The sequence below is a fragment of the Mustela lutreola genome, chromosome 4 (genome assembly GCF_030435805.1).
Source record: "Mustela lutreola isolate mMusLut2 chromosome 4, mMusLut2.pri, whole genome shotgun sequence".
Lineage (NCBI taxonomy): Eukaryota > Metazoa > Chordata > Mammalia > Carnivora > Mustelidae > Mustela > Mustela lutreola.
Window position 1 is genome coordinate 146,675,596 of NC_081293.1, and position 15,286 is coordinate 146,690,881.

The 15,286-nt window shown below is 44.2% G+C and overlaps 1 protein-coding gene across 1 annotated transcript; it reads right to left on the bottom strand.

The window, feature by feature from the left end:
* Positions 1–2,807: 2,807 nt before the first annotated feature.
* Positions 2,808–4,906, bottom strand: TWIST1 (twist family bHLH transcription factor 1). The gene is made up of 2 exons (XM_059171309.1): positions 4,032–4,906; positions 2,808–3,477 (listed from the first exon to the last, which is right to left on the bottom strand). Exon 1 carries the CDS (start codon positions 4,683–4,685, stop codon positions 4,074–4,076), a length of 612 nt encoding a protein of 203 aa, XP_059027292.1. The 5' UTR covers positions 4,686–4,906; the 3' UTR covers positions 2,808–3,477; positions 4,032–4,073.
* Positions 4,907–15,286: the final 10,380 nt, after the last annotated feature.

Below are 15,286 nucleotides of genomic sequence, written 5' to 3' on the forward strand. Positions count from 1 at the left end.
GACTCCCGCTCCCCACGGAGTTCTGTTTGGGTTTCCGTGGCGTTTGTTCCCCGCAGGTTTGTTTGTTTTTCTTCAAATTACAGATGCAGGGAAAACCGCCTGACATCATGAGAGCGGGACAAACGCTCACTTTGAAGGATTCCTGGGCAGGACTTCAAGTGAAATCATATGCCTGAGAAGAACTTGATACCGGTCTAGAGAAAATAACCAGTTCTGAGTTTGCCAAACCGTGGAATGTGCAAAATGCTCGACTTTTTTGCAAGAGGCCAAGTGTCCCTTAAAAAGCTCTATTATGAACATGAGCCTGAAGACTGAAGGATCAAGAAGTTTGTGCCGTTGTTGAGTGTGGGAAAAAAGTACACGCAGTATGTGAGTTTCTGCTATTTAACGTTATTTTATTAACAATATGTACCACTTTAGGGAGGGTACCTGCAACTGTGCATGAATTATCATCTGTGTTGTGCTTAGAAATGTGTGCATATGTTCTCATATGAGGACAAACATGTACTGCTTTCTTATGAGGGAAGGCTGTCAATGCAACAAAATTAAAAAGATTTTTAAAAAATTACATAGATGCACATTCTTACTCAGTAGTTTAGAATTCACCCAAGGCAATTTTATACAGCATCTTCTCTCCAGTAAATGCATTCTGGCTAAAGGATAGAGCTCCCCGGTCTAGCCACCACATTAAATTCTCACTTCTGAAGCAGAGGTAATTCATTCCAATTGTCCTTTATATAAGAATAGGTAGCAAAAATAAATTGAAAACAGGAAATAATGGTAGAGCTAGAGAAACACAGGTGGCTTTATTTCTCTTCTAAAAAGGAATTACTATTGGCACATATATGGAGGAGGACATTGGGAATACAAACGGAAGCTGAAAATGGTATTCTAATAGCTAATATTTCCACCATGAATTATTCTCATTCAAAGTAAAGCTATCCATCACCTTTCATTCATTCATTTATTTATTTCCCTGAAAATCTAGGGGGAAATACTATCTTCAGTTTAGCAACATAAATATGGCATTTGCTTTTCTCCAAAGGGTTTTCTCTTATGAGAAATGTAAAGAGAATAAACACCAAAAAAATTTTTAAAGGCAAGTTTTTTTTGAAACTTCTGGGCTTTATATCATCAGAGATAAGAGAGATTACCTTCTCAGCAATGATGGTCAGCTCCATCTTGATGTACACCAAGAAATCTGAAATATCAAATAGTCATACCAAGCTAGTGAACAAGTAGATTCCTCCATGAACAGTTTAGAAAATGGAGGTGGTAGGATGATACACACAGAAGAGAGAATTACCACCCTGATGCTCTCCCTCATCCTTCCAGGGTACCCACCTTACATTTCTACCCTACACACACACACACACACACACACACACACACACTCTACAAACATACCCACACCCTACAAGTACACTTGCACGTAATCACTTTCCCGGCTCATGTAGTTATTTGGTAAAGGACTATCAAAATCAAAAATTAATTCCCCAAGCCTTCACTAATCTCTCAGTGTGTAAGTCAATGCTACAGGTTCCTAGTCATAAAACATGGTCTAAGATATTCAGAATAGTAAATTTACAATATTGTTATGTCAGCATTCTCTGATGATGTGTGGGAGGGAAACAAAAACCTTCAGGCAATAACAACCTCAATCTGAGTTGAGCAAACACGATCTGTTTGAATTCATACACCGTTGTTTGCCATAGCCATTGTTTGAATTAGACAGCAAAATTATTTTTCAGTTTGAAAGTTTGAAAGCTTCCCTGATTACACCTGAATGCAGTCAACTAGATGTAAAAGTTAAGAAGTAATACAAAGTTACTACTTCTAATGATAGGAGTTATAAAAGCCAATATTTTCCTGGCTCAGAAATAACCAGAATGCAATAAAAATCAAGTCCCATTTGTTTTGCTGTTACTGTTTTACTTAACTTCGGGTTTTGTATACTTATAAGTAACCAGGGAAAAATTTTGTGTCATTTTTGAATAAAATATATTTGCTAATGGGCTCACGAGAAAATGAATAACTCTAGTACTTAAAATTGTGATTGTTCCAATAGTTACTGAAGATACTGAAAGTTCAGGTTCTTTGTTTATTGTATGTTACTCCATAGTTGTATGTTCTTTATATATAAAGAAGGAGACTGCTTCCTGAATGGTACCATCAACATGGAAAAATATTAACTTTGGTTTTTCTTTTAAGGAAACAAGACGCTAAATATCATTTTCATTCATGAAAAAAGTTATGCAAATTCCTTTGCAAATGGAATTACCTTTACTGCTGAAATAAACTTTATTATTTCCTATGCATCCCTACTGATTTATACGTGTACAGAAATAGATCATTTTAATAACTTTGTGCATCCTTTCAGTGCAATGAACCTATTACTTAGAAATCCTCACACACAGCAGAGGGCCTGACAAAAATACACAGTAACAAGAGAAAATAGTGCTGGCTTCATATTGCTTGTTTGCGTTTAACTGTTTTACAGCTGCCTCCTCAAAATATAAGCAAGAGAAGTGAGTAACAAACTTGTTAAGTTTTTGCGTTTGGGGACATGATAAGAGATGAAGGATAGATGCTACAAAGCCCACTGAACACCAAACTAGAATAATAATAAAGCTGTCTTTCTAAATAACATGCCTGTGCCTGTCAGTAGCTAGTTTATTTGCGTTTTTCACTGCTTTGTTTATATTAGTGCCCCCCTCCCTCCTGGGTGCCTCCAGAGTTAAACAAGCAGGTATTTACCTCCAGCTTAATCCTGAGCTTTAAAAATATAGACCAAACTCTGAGGTTCTTAAAATTTTCAATCATATTTATTTATTGCAGAAAAATAATATACAAAGATATTTACAAAACAATCATAAAAATATGAATGCATTTAGACACCGGATCTATTTGCATTTTACCATGGGTCATCAATAAATAAATAGAATGTTGTTTTTTGTATTTTAAGTTTTTTTTTTTTTTCTCTCAGAGGAAGGCTGTAAAAAGGAATCAACTGACTGTGATTTTGCAAGTCAGTTTGATCCCCGTATTTTTATTTCTAAAGATGTTCTTAAAATTCCTCTGGTTGTTACCATTTTAAAATGGAGAAAGTCCATAATGATGCCTTTCCTTTCAGTGGCTGATTGGCACGACCTCTTGAGAATGCATGCATGAAAAAATAAAAATAAAAACATTCTTCGTCAAAAAAAAAAAAAAAAAAAAGGAACACAAACACAAACTGTTCGGACTTCTATCAGAATGTAGAGGTGTGAAGGTGGTGCCGCTGCCCGTCTGGGAATCACTGTCCACGGGCCTGTCTCGCTTTCTCTTTTAAAAGTGCGCCCCACGCCCTGTTTCTTTGAATTTGGGTTCTGCTCTTCTAATTTCCAAGAAAATCTTTGGCATATATATTTATTTTTAGTTATCCAGCTCCAGAGTCTCTAGACTGTCCATTTTCTCCTTCTCTGGAAACATTGACATCTGCAAAAACCCAGAGAGGGGGGAAAGTTGGTTATTGTTTAGGTCTTCGTGGCTGCTTGCTAAGACTAGGGAGCACTGTTCTTATCACCACTACTGAGAAATTACGCTGAACAACCTGGAAGGATTTCAGCCCAAGGGCAAGAGGAAGTGGGTGGGCGGAAAGAAGGAGGAGGTGGAATTTGGAAGCATTTGTTTTAAGGAGAACGAAAACTTTTAGAGCCAGAAGAAAGGGAGGCGCTGGCAAGAAAGCCGCCCTTACACCCGTGACCCTTGAGTCGCTCTCCGTCCGCCCTGCTGTCCGTCACGCACACTCACGCACACGTACACTCCTCAGCAGGGCGCAGGAGGGGGCTCTCCCTAGCCGGGACCGACCTGCTTTTCGGGGAAGCTCGGGGGTGGAGGTGGCGGAGCCCGGCTGGGTGGGAAGGCTGAGAGCGGGGTGGGAGAGGGAGCTGAGGAAGGCAAGGTGGACCGGGAGCCGCGGCCCGGCCGTCAGTCCGTCTGCCACCTGAGCGGCGGAGGGGCGAAGGGGCGCAGCGGCGCCGGTTCCTTACCTAGGTCTCCGGCCCTGCCGAGGGGGTGGGGATCTCCGCCTGCTAGTGGGACGCGGACATGGACCAGGCCCCCTCCATCCTCCAGACCGAGAAGGCGTAGCTGAGCCGCTCGTGGGCCACATAGCTGCAGCTTGCCATCTTGGAGTCCAGCTCGTCGCTCTGGAGGACCTGGTAGAGGAAGTCGATGTACCTGGCCGCCAACTTGAGGGTCTGGATCTTGCTCAGCTTATCCGAGGGCAGCGTGGGGATGATCTTCCGCAGCGCGGCGAACGCCTCGTTCAGCGACTGCGTGCGCTGGCGTTCCCGCACGTTGGCCATGACCCGCTGCGTCTGCAGCTCCTCGTACGACTGCGGGCTGCCGCCGCCGCTGCTGCTGCCGCCGCCGCCCCCGGCGCCGCCGCTGCCGCCGCCGCCGCCCGCAGACTTCTTGCCGCGCTTGCCCTGGGCCGGGCTGCCCGGCTCGTCGCCGCCTCCGACGCCCCCGCCCGCGGCCCCGCCGGGCCCCGCGCCGCCGCCCGCGCTGCGCCGGCTGCTGCGCCGCTTGCGCCCCCCGCGCTTGCCGCTCGGCTGCTGCTGCCGGTCCGGCTCCTCCTCGCTGTTGCTCAGGCTGTCGTCGGCCGGCGAGACTGGCGAGCTGGACACGTCCTGCATCATCTCTCAGGTGGCGACGCGCGGCCTCGCAGGCCCGGGGCAGAGGGGCGGCCCGGGAAAAGGAGGAGAGCCGGGCGCCTCAGCCCGCCAGCTTCCCCCGCGCGCGGCGCCGGCCCGGGCGGTGCGGCCCGCCGAGGAGGGAGCGGGAGGAGGGCCGGGGAGGATCTCCGCGGGGAGGGCGCGCGGGGGAGGCGGGGAGGGAGGCGGGAGGGGGAGGGGACGGTGTGGATGGCCCCGAGGTCCAAAAAGAAGGCGCCCAACGGCCGCAAGCACACCCTGCTCGGCCTCTCGGAAACGCTGCCGGTGCCGGCGAGCCCGCGAGGTGTCTGGGAGTTGGACGAAAGCGGCAGACTTGGAGGCTCTTATACCTCCGTGCGGGCGGAAAGTTTGGGGGCAGCAGTGTCATTGGCCTGACGTGGGGAGGAGGGACTTTTCGAAGTTTTATAGGAAAGTTTCCGCTTTCCAGCCCCCCTTCGCCGTCCCCACCCCCCCTTCCTCAGGGTCTAACAATTCGTTCTCCCAAACCATTCAAAAACGACCTGGCTCCGGCGGCCGGCCCCTCTGCCCGCCTCCTCGCTGCCCTCCCCCTTCCTTCTCCGCCGCCCTCCGCAGGCGGGCGCGGGGCGATTTCCTTCCGCGCCGCAGCGCGCGGGCCGCGCCCCCGCACCCCAGCGCAGCCCCGGAAAGCCGCCGGAGGGGACCTTTCGGCCCCGATGCCCGGTGTCAGTTCCTCCCGGAGTGGCTGTGACAGCAGCGGCAGCAACAGCTTCTACGCAGTGGGTGATGTCTCATCTCGCCCCTGTACGCTCTAGGTCCGTGGGGCTGCTTTGGGATGGCTGGGGTGGAGGCAGCGGCAGGAGTACTGGCAACCGCCCAGCTCCCCCCAGGAGCCAGGTAGACGGGCCCCCAGAGTCGCAGAGGCCAAACAGCCGCGCCTGGCCCTGAGCTCGTGGGTGTTTTTGAAGACGTGGCCGCGACGCGGGGACTGCGGATCTGCTCCCCGGCCTGCTCTCACCCCACCCTGAGAAGCATCGGGGCCTTCCTTTTCCCTCCACAGTGACCCGATCTAAAGGTTCCTACCACTCAAAAGTCTACACCTCCAACCGTGCTAGCGACAGTTCGTGCTTTCTCCGCAGGTAGTCCTGTCCTTGGAGAAGGCACCGGAGCCAGAGAGGAACAGTGCAGCGTCTTCGCTGCGGCCCCGATCTCCTAAGCTGCCAATCCAAGGTGGAGGACCCTGTGGGCATTTCATCCCAACCCTACTCTCAAAGCCCCACATGGTGATCTCTAAAGGTAGGCTCGTAAGAGAAAGAGATGGGGTTCAAGCCCCCAAACACACGCGGCTGACGATTGTGAGAGGCACCTTCTCCACCCCTCATTCCTAGGAGGTGGGGTGGGCAGTTACGCTGCGTGTGACCCAAACGCGTTCCAGCTACTTGGACACTTGTATATTTTAAGCAATTCTATCTAATACGTTGACAACAACGAACCCCAGAGCCCTAAGGAGGGTGTTAATGCAGATTCTGGCAAACAGGAGGCAACAAAAGTTGGTGGGCTGGAAGGAAAGCCTTGGAAAGAGAAACCCCTCTTTGCAATGCCAGACTTGTTTCTCTTTTTTGGAACGAGTTGGGATAGAATAACCGTATCGTGCTCATCCGTTAGTTGCAAGGCAAACTAGAGGTCAAAAGCAGTAGTCGGTTTTCAGGGGGGAAGTAGGGGTGCTGAAGTTGTGTGCCCTGCGCAGGCCGCCCTCCACTCACGCTCTCCCCAGACTGGACTGTCAGATGAGAATTAATTCAGCGAAAGGCCCCATTTTGGGCCTGACCGAGGGTGGTGACTTTGGGTGTGGGGAGGAGGAGGACGGAGCCCAGGAGACTGGAGGGCAGGCCATGTGGCTGTGCCCCGCTGGGGCTCACAGTTTCAGTCCGGAAACCCTGGGGTCTGGTGAGCCTGGAGCTGGCTGAAGGGCTCAGACTTCTGCGGGGGAAGTGAGGGCAAGAGGCATCCCTCTCTCCCGTGGGGGGCCAACGGGGGTTGTACCTTCTTTGGAGGCAACTTGCAGGATTTGGCTTATCACCATTTTTACAAAGATTCAGAAACGATGACCACAGCGTGCCAACTGGTCTGCCTGGAGAGGCTCTGCCCTCATTTAAAATGAGATCCTGTCTGAAAATTAAGGATAGCTCCACTTACCAGTATGCAGACAGGTATCCTTAAAACCAAGTGAACTGTGTTAAGTCACCCTTTTGTTTACATCTCCCGCCTTCAGGATTTTATCTCTTGGAAGCAGGAATTCTGCCACACTCTACAAAGTGTTCTCTTTTATAACTCCGAATTGCCGATTATTCCACAATTTTTATTTGAAGGTGGTTGCAGAAATCTTGAAAATTTTCCACCTTCACCTCTCTCTCTTTTTAAAAATCAATCCCAAATCTTAATTTTGTTTTTCTTTTCCCTTTAGTGGAATTCTTAAAACTAAAGAGATTGAATAATTGGGCTTTTTCCTTTGTGGCTATGGGTAAGCAAGACAGGAAAGTGTGGGCAAAGTGTAAAAGGAAACCTTACCTGACCAAGGGGATTTGGGGTTGGGGGATGGAAATGAGGGCAGGAGCTGGAGGAGAAATCGAGTCCACAAAAACACAGCAGCTCCAGATCATTAACCAGCTGGACTTGCAAAGTCGTCAGTCTCCAAGACTGGTTCTTAAACAAATGAACGGAACCCTATTCAGGTCACTAAACTTCTAGGGGATGAAGAGTGCGAGTGCCTGCCTGGCCACTGGGTACCAGGGATCCCCCTGGGGCTGAGGCCGTGCCCTGGATGCCAGAATGCTTATAATAAGAGAGTTTAAAATGAATGACCTAACCAGAACCATCTCAGCATGGAATCTTCCTGACAGAGTCACAATGAATGACTTTAGTTCTGAGAAGAAATTTCTCTTGAACTCTTCGAAGGAGTGGAGGATGAGAATGAGAGGGATTCTGAGTGCCTACATGTTACTTTTTGAGCAGAAGGCTGTGGTTTGCCAAATGAATTACCTCTCAGAATGTCTGGGGCTTGATACTCCCTACTTTGCAAACTGTAATATTTCGTGGCTGGATTGTCCCACCCTGTTCATCTGTAGCTGTATCCTACCTAACATTTTATCTAACAATTTTCTTGTCCACACTTGCTGGGGAAAGCAGACTTAGTTCGAGAATCCTAATTTCAGGCTCTTAAAAACAGTTTTAGAAATTTCCCTTTGGGGCTGAACTCAGCTTGACTTGAAGGACAGTAGTGGAGAACTACCTTCTTTGGGAATACTGGATTAATTGGAATTAAATCATTTTGTCTACTTCTAAAATAAATTCCCTGAAAAAAAATTAACTGAAAACAAAAAAGTTTTTCTTTTGCACTCGGATATTTCAAAACGAGCTTTGTTTTCAAAACTGCAAACTTGGCATGTTCGCAGTCCTTCCTGAGGAATGTGTGCTGTGTTAAAAATTGGAAAAAAAAATACCGTTAGAAGAAACAAAGTTAGGAATCTCATACTGAGCATATGCAGTAAGTATGTACGTATCTGTACTTTTCCAGTTTGAATGTATATGCACTGGCATTCTCTTAGCAACAATCATTTATAAATACTTTTAGAGAAGGAAAAGAAACATTTATACGCTATATAGAACTGTTGGCAAGATAGTAAATTTTGGAATTGGGTTTGCACAAAAGGTGAGTATTTGAATCTGTTCCTAGTCTTTCTTCTTAGTCTTGGGATGACCTACCACCTGCAGGATGGCTTAGAGTTCTGTGAAATAATTTCTCTGAATTGCATGAATAAAGCACAGGAGCATTCACACAGAAGGGGGCGCAAATTGGAAAAGGCTGCAGTTGAATTAGAGTGTACATCTTAGATTTCATCTCGTTTTGAACACTCCACAGGGATTGCCTAGTTTGATAGTGAAGTAAGAGAATGTTATCAAAGCGGAATATAAAGTTTGTATCAGCACAAGTGATTTCTCTGACTGTGTAGAGCAGATTCGTAGCAACACAGGCAGCCTTAATGGTGTTTGAACTCCTTGCACTAAATAAGTCCTTCTGTTTCTCTTAATAATAGTTTAAATTCATGAATTTAACTGATTCTGTATTTCTCTTTCTGAACCCCTTAAGGAACTAAAATTATAAAACGGGAAACTTTCAGTCCAGAAATAAAATGAAAAAGAGTATGGCATAAGAGATTGAGTTGCAAAGAGCACCTCAAATGAGCAAATCAAATTTTCAAATAAATTAATCTTTAAAATATCTGACATTCTGCATTCCAAATGAGGATAAGGCAAAGAAGCATGATATGCTGAACTTGCACGTCGAGTGGAATCTGCGTGTGGAAAGAACGGAGTCTTCAACAGCCTCCCGCACCCACCCCCACACACATACCTTTATTGGCTTATTGGCTGTACAGACTAGAGAGGTCGTGTCCCTCCTAGCTGCCGGTTAACCTTGGTGAAATACTCTCTCACCTATTTTGAGGAGCTTCTGGAATAACCAAAGAAATAATGGAAGAAATATGTAGTTATTCATGGAGGCTTGTATCATGGTCACAGGCTTCCTGCTTAGTAAGCATTTTTATCTTCTCTATTTCATCATCAAGCAATTTAAATCTAAATCTAATGGTTTATATTTTGTGTTTTTCCAGATAAAGTTGCTTTTCTGATTACTCATAACTTTCATCTCTCTGCACTTCAAGGGATTTCCTTTTTTCACAAATGGCTTTTCCTGAAGCCTTAAATCCTATTTCCATTGTTTTGATTGATTCTTCCTGCACAAAACATGTTGTTTTTGCCAGTGACCACAAGAGGACACAATTTCCTAGAGAACTTTGTTTTTAAAGAAACTTAGGGAAGAAAACTAACAAAATAGCAAAAGTACTGCACAATCTGTGACTGTCATTTTGGGTATGCCTGTTTGATTTATGTCACTTTTATTAATTGAAAAATATACGTGAGTTGGCATTCAAACGTTAGGTTTTTTGGAAGATTCTCTCTTTTCTCTTTATTGTAGAATGCAAAAGAAAAACATTTATGAAAATATATCAAAATACTACCATTTTAAGGGAAAATGTTTATTTTACATTAGTAGAATTTTGTACAAAACTGAGTGACCCGGAATTTTGCTTTCTCAATTTTAGAACTATGTTTGGCAGTGTAAAACAGTTTTTTAAAAAAAATATGTGACTATTCCAAAATACCTTTGAAAGTTTGAATTTTTAATTTTAACATTTAGAATGTCTTTACGTGGAAAAACTGCACGGAAATTATGTTTTATGGTTGCCGATTATATTTTAATGAATATTGTAGGTTAAGAACTAAATTTTTTTTCATAGATAGGGAAAAGAACATTTTTAAGATACCAACTCCCAACACTTCCCCCAAATTATTATGCACACTGTTTAATGCAAGATCACTTTCTTCTTTCTTATTACTTCTCGAAAAAAGTTTCAGAGCATCACAATTACTTTGTAAATTAATAATACATTAAAATGAATCATGTCTTGATATTTCTCTAGAAGAATTTTATGGTTGGGTTCTGGTAGAGTGTGGGTGCCAACCCAGCTGGGGAAATCCCTGCTTCCTTTGGAACTCAATGCTTTTCTTTGTTTTTTTTAAAAGATTTATTTATTTATTTATTTGACAGACAGAGATCACAAGTAGGCAGAAAGGCAAGCAGAGTGAGAGGGGGAAGCAGGCTCCCTGCTGAGCAGAGAGCCCGCTGCGATGCGATGCCGGGCTCAATCCTGAGATCCTGAGATCCTGAGATTCTGACCTGAGGCGAAGGCAGTAGCTTAACCCACTGAGCCACCCAGGCGTCCTCTGGAACTCAATGCTTTTGCTTTGCACTTGTATCTTCTTGCAGATCCTTTCCTAATCACGTTTTCTGAGACCCTGCTGGAGGACCAAAAGAGCTGGAAAGAGAAGAGAAAAAAAAGACAAGAAGGAAAGAACAGTGAAAATAAGGAAGAGATCAAGAGCGAAAAGAATGTGAAAAGAGTGCAAGAGAGAGCTAAACAACCGACCGAGACTGATAGAGAAAAAGAATGAGGCTTCATATGTGAGGGTCAATGATAAAAGGCTTAAATCACAAGAGACAGAAAGAATTGCACTCAGTGGGAAGCAGAAAAGTACCAAGATTATTGGCCTCGGTTTCTGCTCAAAGAGACTGTTGTAAGTAGCTACCTCTCCCTCTGTATAGGCATTTAATTTTAAAAATCCCTGTCACTCTCACTGAAGTCCTAACAAGACATAAGGAACTGGGTGGAGGGCCATGAAACTTTTAATTGAGGTTAGTGTTCATCTAACAGATATGGTCTATCCAGAATTAGAGTGAAGATGATATATGTTGTCATTCCTGCCTCTCAAGATGGCGGAGAGGAAGATATCTGGGGACACTGATGCCATTACTCTGTGCAAAAGGCTTTGAACCCTGGAAGGATTTTAGAAATCCTAGCTCATCATTTGTTTTCTATTTGACTTCGGTCTTTCCCTGTTGTAAGCCAAGATCAATACCTTTGCCTTCCCCACCTCAGATACTTCCGGGAAGACATAGCTTTAAGTGATGCATTTTATTCTCACTTCTCCCTACTTGAGAGACTGTAAGGTTCTGGTTCTGTCTGATGGTGCATTCTGAAGACCTGAATTCTGGTTTCAAGTGGCACTAATTATTTACAACATGTTTTTTGACTCTTTAACAAAAAGAGGTCAGTCTCTAATTACGCTAGGTGCTTGTAGTAAGAAGATTTAGTACCTGACATCAAGGATGTCCCAGTCAAATGAGAAGTAAAATATGAAAGCAGTTTTGTAACACGGAGAGCTAACTGCTGTCATAGATGTTTTCACAGAATGCCAAGGAAGGAATGTGGACCTGGTCTGAGATGACAGGATGGATTTCTGGGTTGGGAAATTACCTCTCTGCCATGGGAGCCTCCAGCTACACTTCCAGGAAGTGTGTCCCAGAGAGAAACATAAGCCCACAGACCAAATTAAAAGGCACATGTCACATGGTTTATTAACTCAAAACATACAGCAAGAAAAGGAAGTCAAGTAAGTTAATATACTGGAATAGGTTGCAAGCATGCAGGGTGGTCCATGCTCCCCAGGTCCTGGAGTACTCAGGTTCACAGTGATCTCTCCTTCTCTGTGCCTCTGTCAGCCTTCCTTGCTGATGGAATGGTTAAAGAGGTCCAAGGTAAGGATGAGCAGTGATGGAGGGTGCCTGGAGGTCAAATAACTTGCTCTATTACAGAGGGCAAATGGTCTTGTCCACAGCCAGAACTTGGCTCCTATCTTCTGAGCAGCTATGGATTTTAATCTTTCTGGGCCAGAGAACAAGAGGCCTAGGTAGGACGTTACCAACAGGGAGCCCAAGAACTCATGAATACGGAATTCCCTGAGAGCCCCATGGCTACTTGATGTTACAGGTGTTTCTGTCCCTTCCCACTTACTTTAGTGATATCTAAGATGTCCTTTTGTTACTTATTTCCATACGTAGTGTCATCTATTTTCTTTGCCTTATTTCTATGCTTCATGTCCTCCATTCTCCTCAGCAGAAGTGAATATTCATAAATATTACAGGAGGCATACACTGCAATGTTTCTGAAGTACCCTTTATCTCATCTTTACTCTAGACGGGCACCTGGATAGAAGGTAGGAAAGACTCTGGGAGCAGCATGGGCAAAGGCAGGGGTGCAGGAGCCTGTGTGACCTGCTTGGGGGCTTGGGATGAGTCTTACAGGGCTGGAGAAGGAAGGGGTGTGAGGACGTCTGGAAATGACACAAAGTTTAGATCACTAACTTTGTGTGCCATGCTAAGGAATTTGGATTTTATTCTAAATGCAGTTGGGAAAACTGAAGAATGTTAAGTAAGGAAAGGACATGATCAGATTTATATTCTAGAAGTATCACCCTGTGAACAGACAGTACGGGGATGGTTAGACAGCTATGTGATTATATTTTGGAAATTCTTGCATCAACTCACAATATACATTATGTAAGTACATCAATTAACTTATGAGAACTTACACATGGTAATAGCTATGGGGCATGTGAACAGGAGAATGAATCTGAGAGGAAAGGACTGGATTCAGGGAGATTTGGAAACATTAGTTTCCTCATCTATCAAATGAAGGAATCGGATCAGTAATATAAAAAAGTTCAAAAATGTATAAACTTGAAAGCATTTTTGAAATTATCTCCTCTGACGGGTTTATAGATAAAAAAAAGTTTTGCCTGTGACTGCTTTTAACGCCACAATTTGGCAATATCTGGAACCTGCAAGCATTTTCCTAAGTGACGAGAATGAGTTTCCTTCGGCAAACTGCTTGTGGCCAACTGTGGGCCTAAACTTTTGTACCAAAAACGAGTAAAATAAGCAGAAAAGTGGTTTGAAGGGGAGCAGGAGAGGCTTCCTCCAAAACCACTTGATTCTTCCCATAGTCATGCTTTAAGCCTTTCACTGGTAACTCATTAAGTTGGGGCTTGGCATTGTCCTCTCCAGGCTCGTCTATTAGTCTATCAGAAGGCAGAGGCCTCAAGGTGAGGTAACACATTAACTCACTAACACCTTTACATGATAGTTTGTATGACATTTTCCTCAGGAAAGGAGGGCCCCAGGGTAGACGAAGGACGCTGGGACAAATTGGAAAGCTGGGATCGAAAGTCAAAGAAAGTTGTTAAGAAAGGAATGATTGTGGTACTAAGGCCTTTGCCGTTTTTCCAAGGCCTGTCTGAGCCTTCCATGCCTGCACTTCAATGTGTCTGATGTCCCCTTCTCTCTTTTGGATTCAGTTCTAGGGAGAGCACAGTGAGACAGTGAGGAAACAAGAACAAGAACCCACTGACTGGTCTTGTCTCATCTTCTTGGTGTCTGCCAAGGTCTTAGAACCTTGAACAATGTTTATCAAAGAAACCATACTCTTCTATTTCACTCTCAGCTGTGTGTTAAGAGCAAATATTAATCACAGTCTCCCGCCAAGCAGAGAGCCCGATGTGGGGCTTGATCCCAGGACCCTGGGATCATGACCTGAGTCGAAGGCAGAGGCTTTAGCCCACTGAGCCACCCAGGTGCCCCCATAAGCAACTTTAATGACAATTTTAATTTCACAGCCAAGTTTTTGGGACGGGGATAAATAATTGTTAAAAATATTCTGAAGAGAAAGACAGAGATGTTAAATTGAAGCATATTGGCAGGCTCAGACTATCTGAAGAACAGACACTGCAAATGAGTTCTGTTTAGTTTGTTTTTCAACAGGGCCATTCTCCAAAATAGCCTATACTCTCATAGAATTATTAGGAAAAATCAACTCCACTTCTTGGTTCATGTAACATTTATACACTCTTATGTGTGTTATATTGATTCTTACATGACAAATCAGGCACCCAGATATTTTATAGAGATTCATTAAACATTTTACAGTACTTTGTTTAATATACATTTTATTTTATTTTTTTAAAGATTTTATTTATTTATTTGACAGAGAGATCACAAGTAGACAGAGAGGCAGAGAGAGAGGGGGAAGCAGGCTCCCCACTGAGCAGAGAGCCAGATGTGGGGCTCAATCCCAGGACCCTGGGATCATGACCTGAGCCCAAGGCAGAGGCTTTAACCCACTGAGCCACCCAGGCACCCCTTAATATGCATTTTAAATGGGAGAGAAAGAATTTCATAGCCAGCTTTGGTAAAACAGAATGACTGTTGGATTTTATTTGTGAATGCATCAGCAACAGAAGCTTCAGTCACAAAGTGTTTTAGCTTTTGTCATTTCCCTGAGTTAATAGGCATGACAGAGGATCGTATTAGTGGAGAATAGGATAGGATAAGATAGGATAGGATAGAATAGAATGCAGATTAAGAATCCATGTCATTTCCTTAGATTAAATTAGATAATCATTTTTGGTTTAATTTATTATAAAATTCTTAAAACATTACAATTGCATAACTGGAAAAACTACTTATAAAAAAAGCACTTCAGTAAACTCATAGACTACTAGTGCTAGAAGACATTTTAGAAGTCCAGAGCACTTCTCCCTTCTCTGACAAGAAAGAATGATCATGAGGACATTATGCTGAGTGAAAGAAGTCAAGCAGAGAAAGTCAATTATATGGTTTCACTTACTTGTGGAGCATAAGGAATAACATGGAGGACATTAGGAGAAGGAAAGGAAAAGTGAATTGGGGGAAATCGGAGGGGGAGACAAAGCATGAGAGACTGTAGACTCAGAGAAGCAAACTGAGGGTTTTGGAGGGGAGGGGAGGTGGGGGGATGGGTGAGCCTGGTGGTGGGTATTAAGGAGGGCACGTATTGCATGGAGCACTGGGTGTGGTGCATAAACAATGAATCTTGGAACACTTAAAAATAGAATAGAATAGAATAGAATAGAATAGAATAGAATAGAATAGAATAGTCATGGAGAACAGTGTAGTAGATGACAGCCCAGATTCTGGAGCCAGTTAGCCTGGGTTCAAATATGGCTCACCTTCTCACTACCTATGTAACCTTAAATAGGTTACTTACTCCCCCAGGCTTCCTGTGAAGGAGAGAGAATATGTACATCATCAGTGGTTGTCATGAGTATTTAAA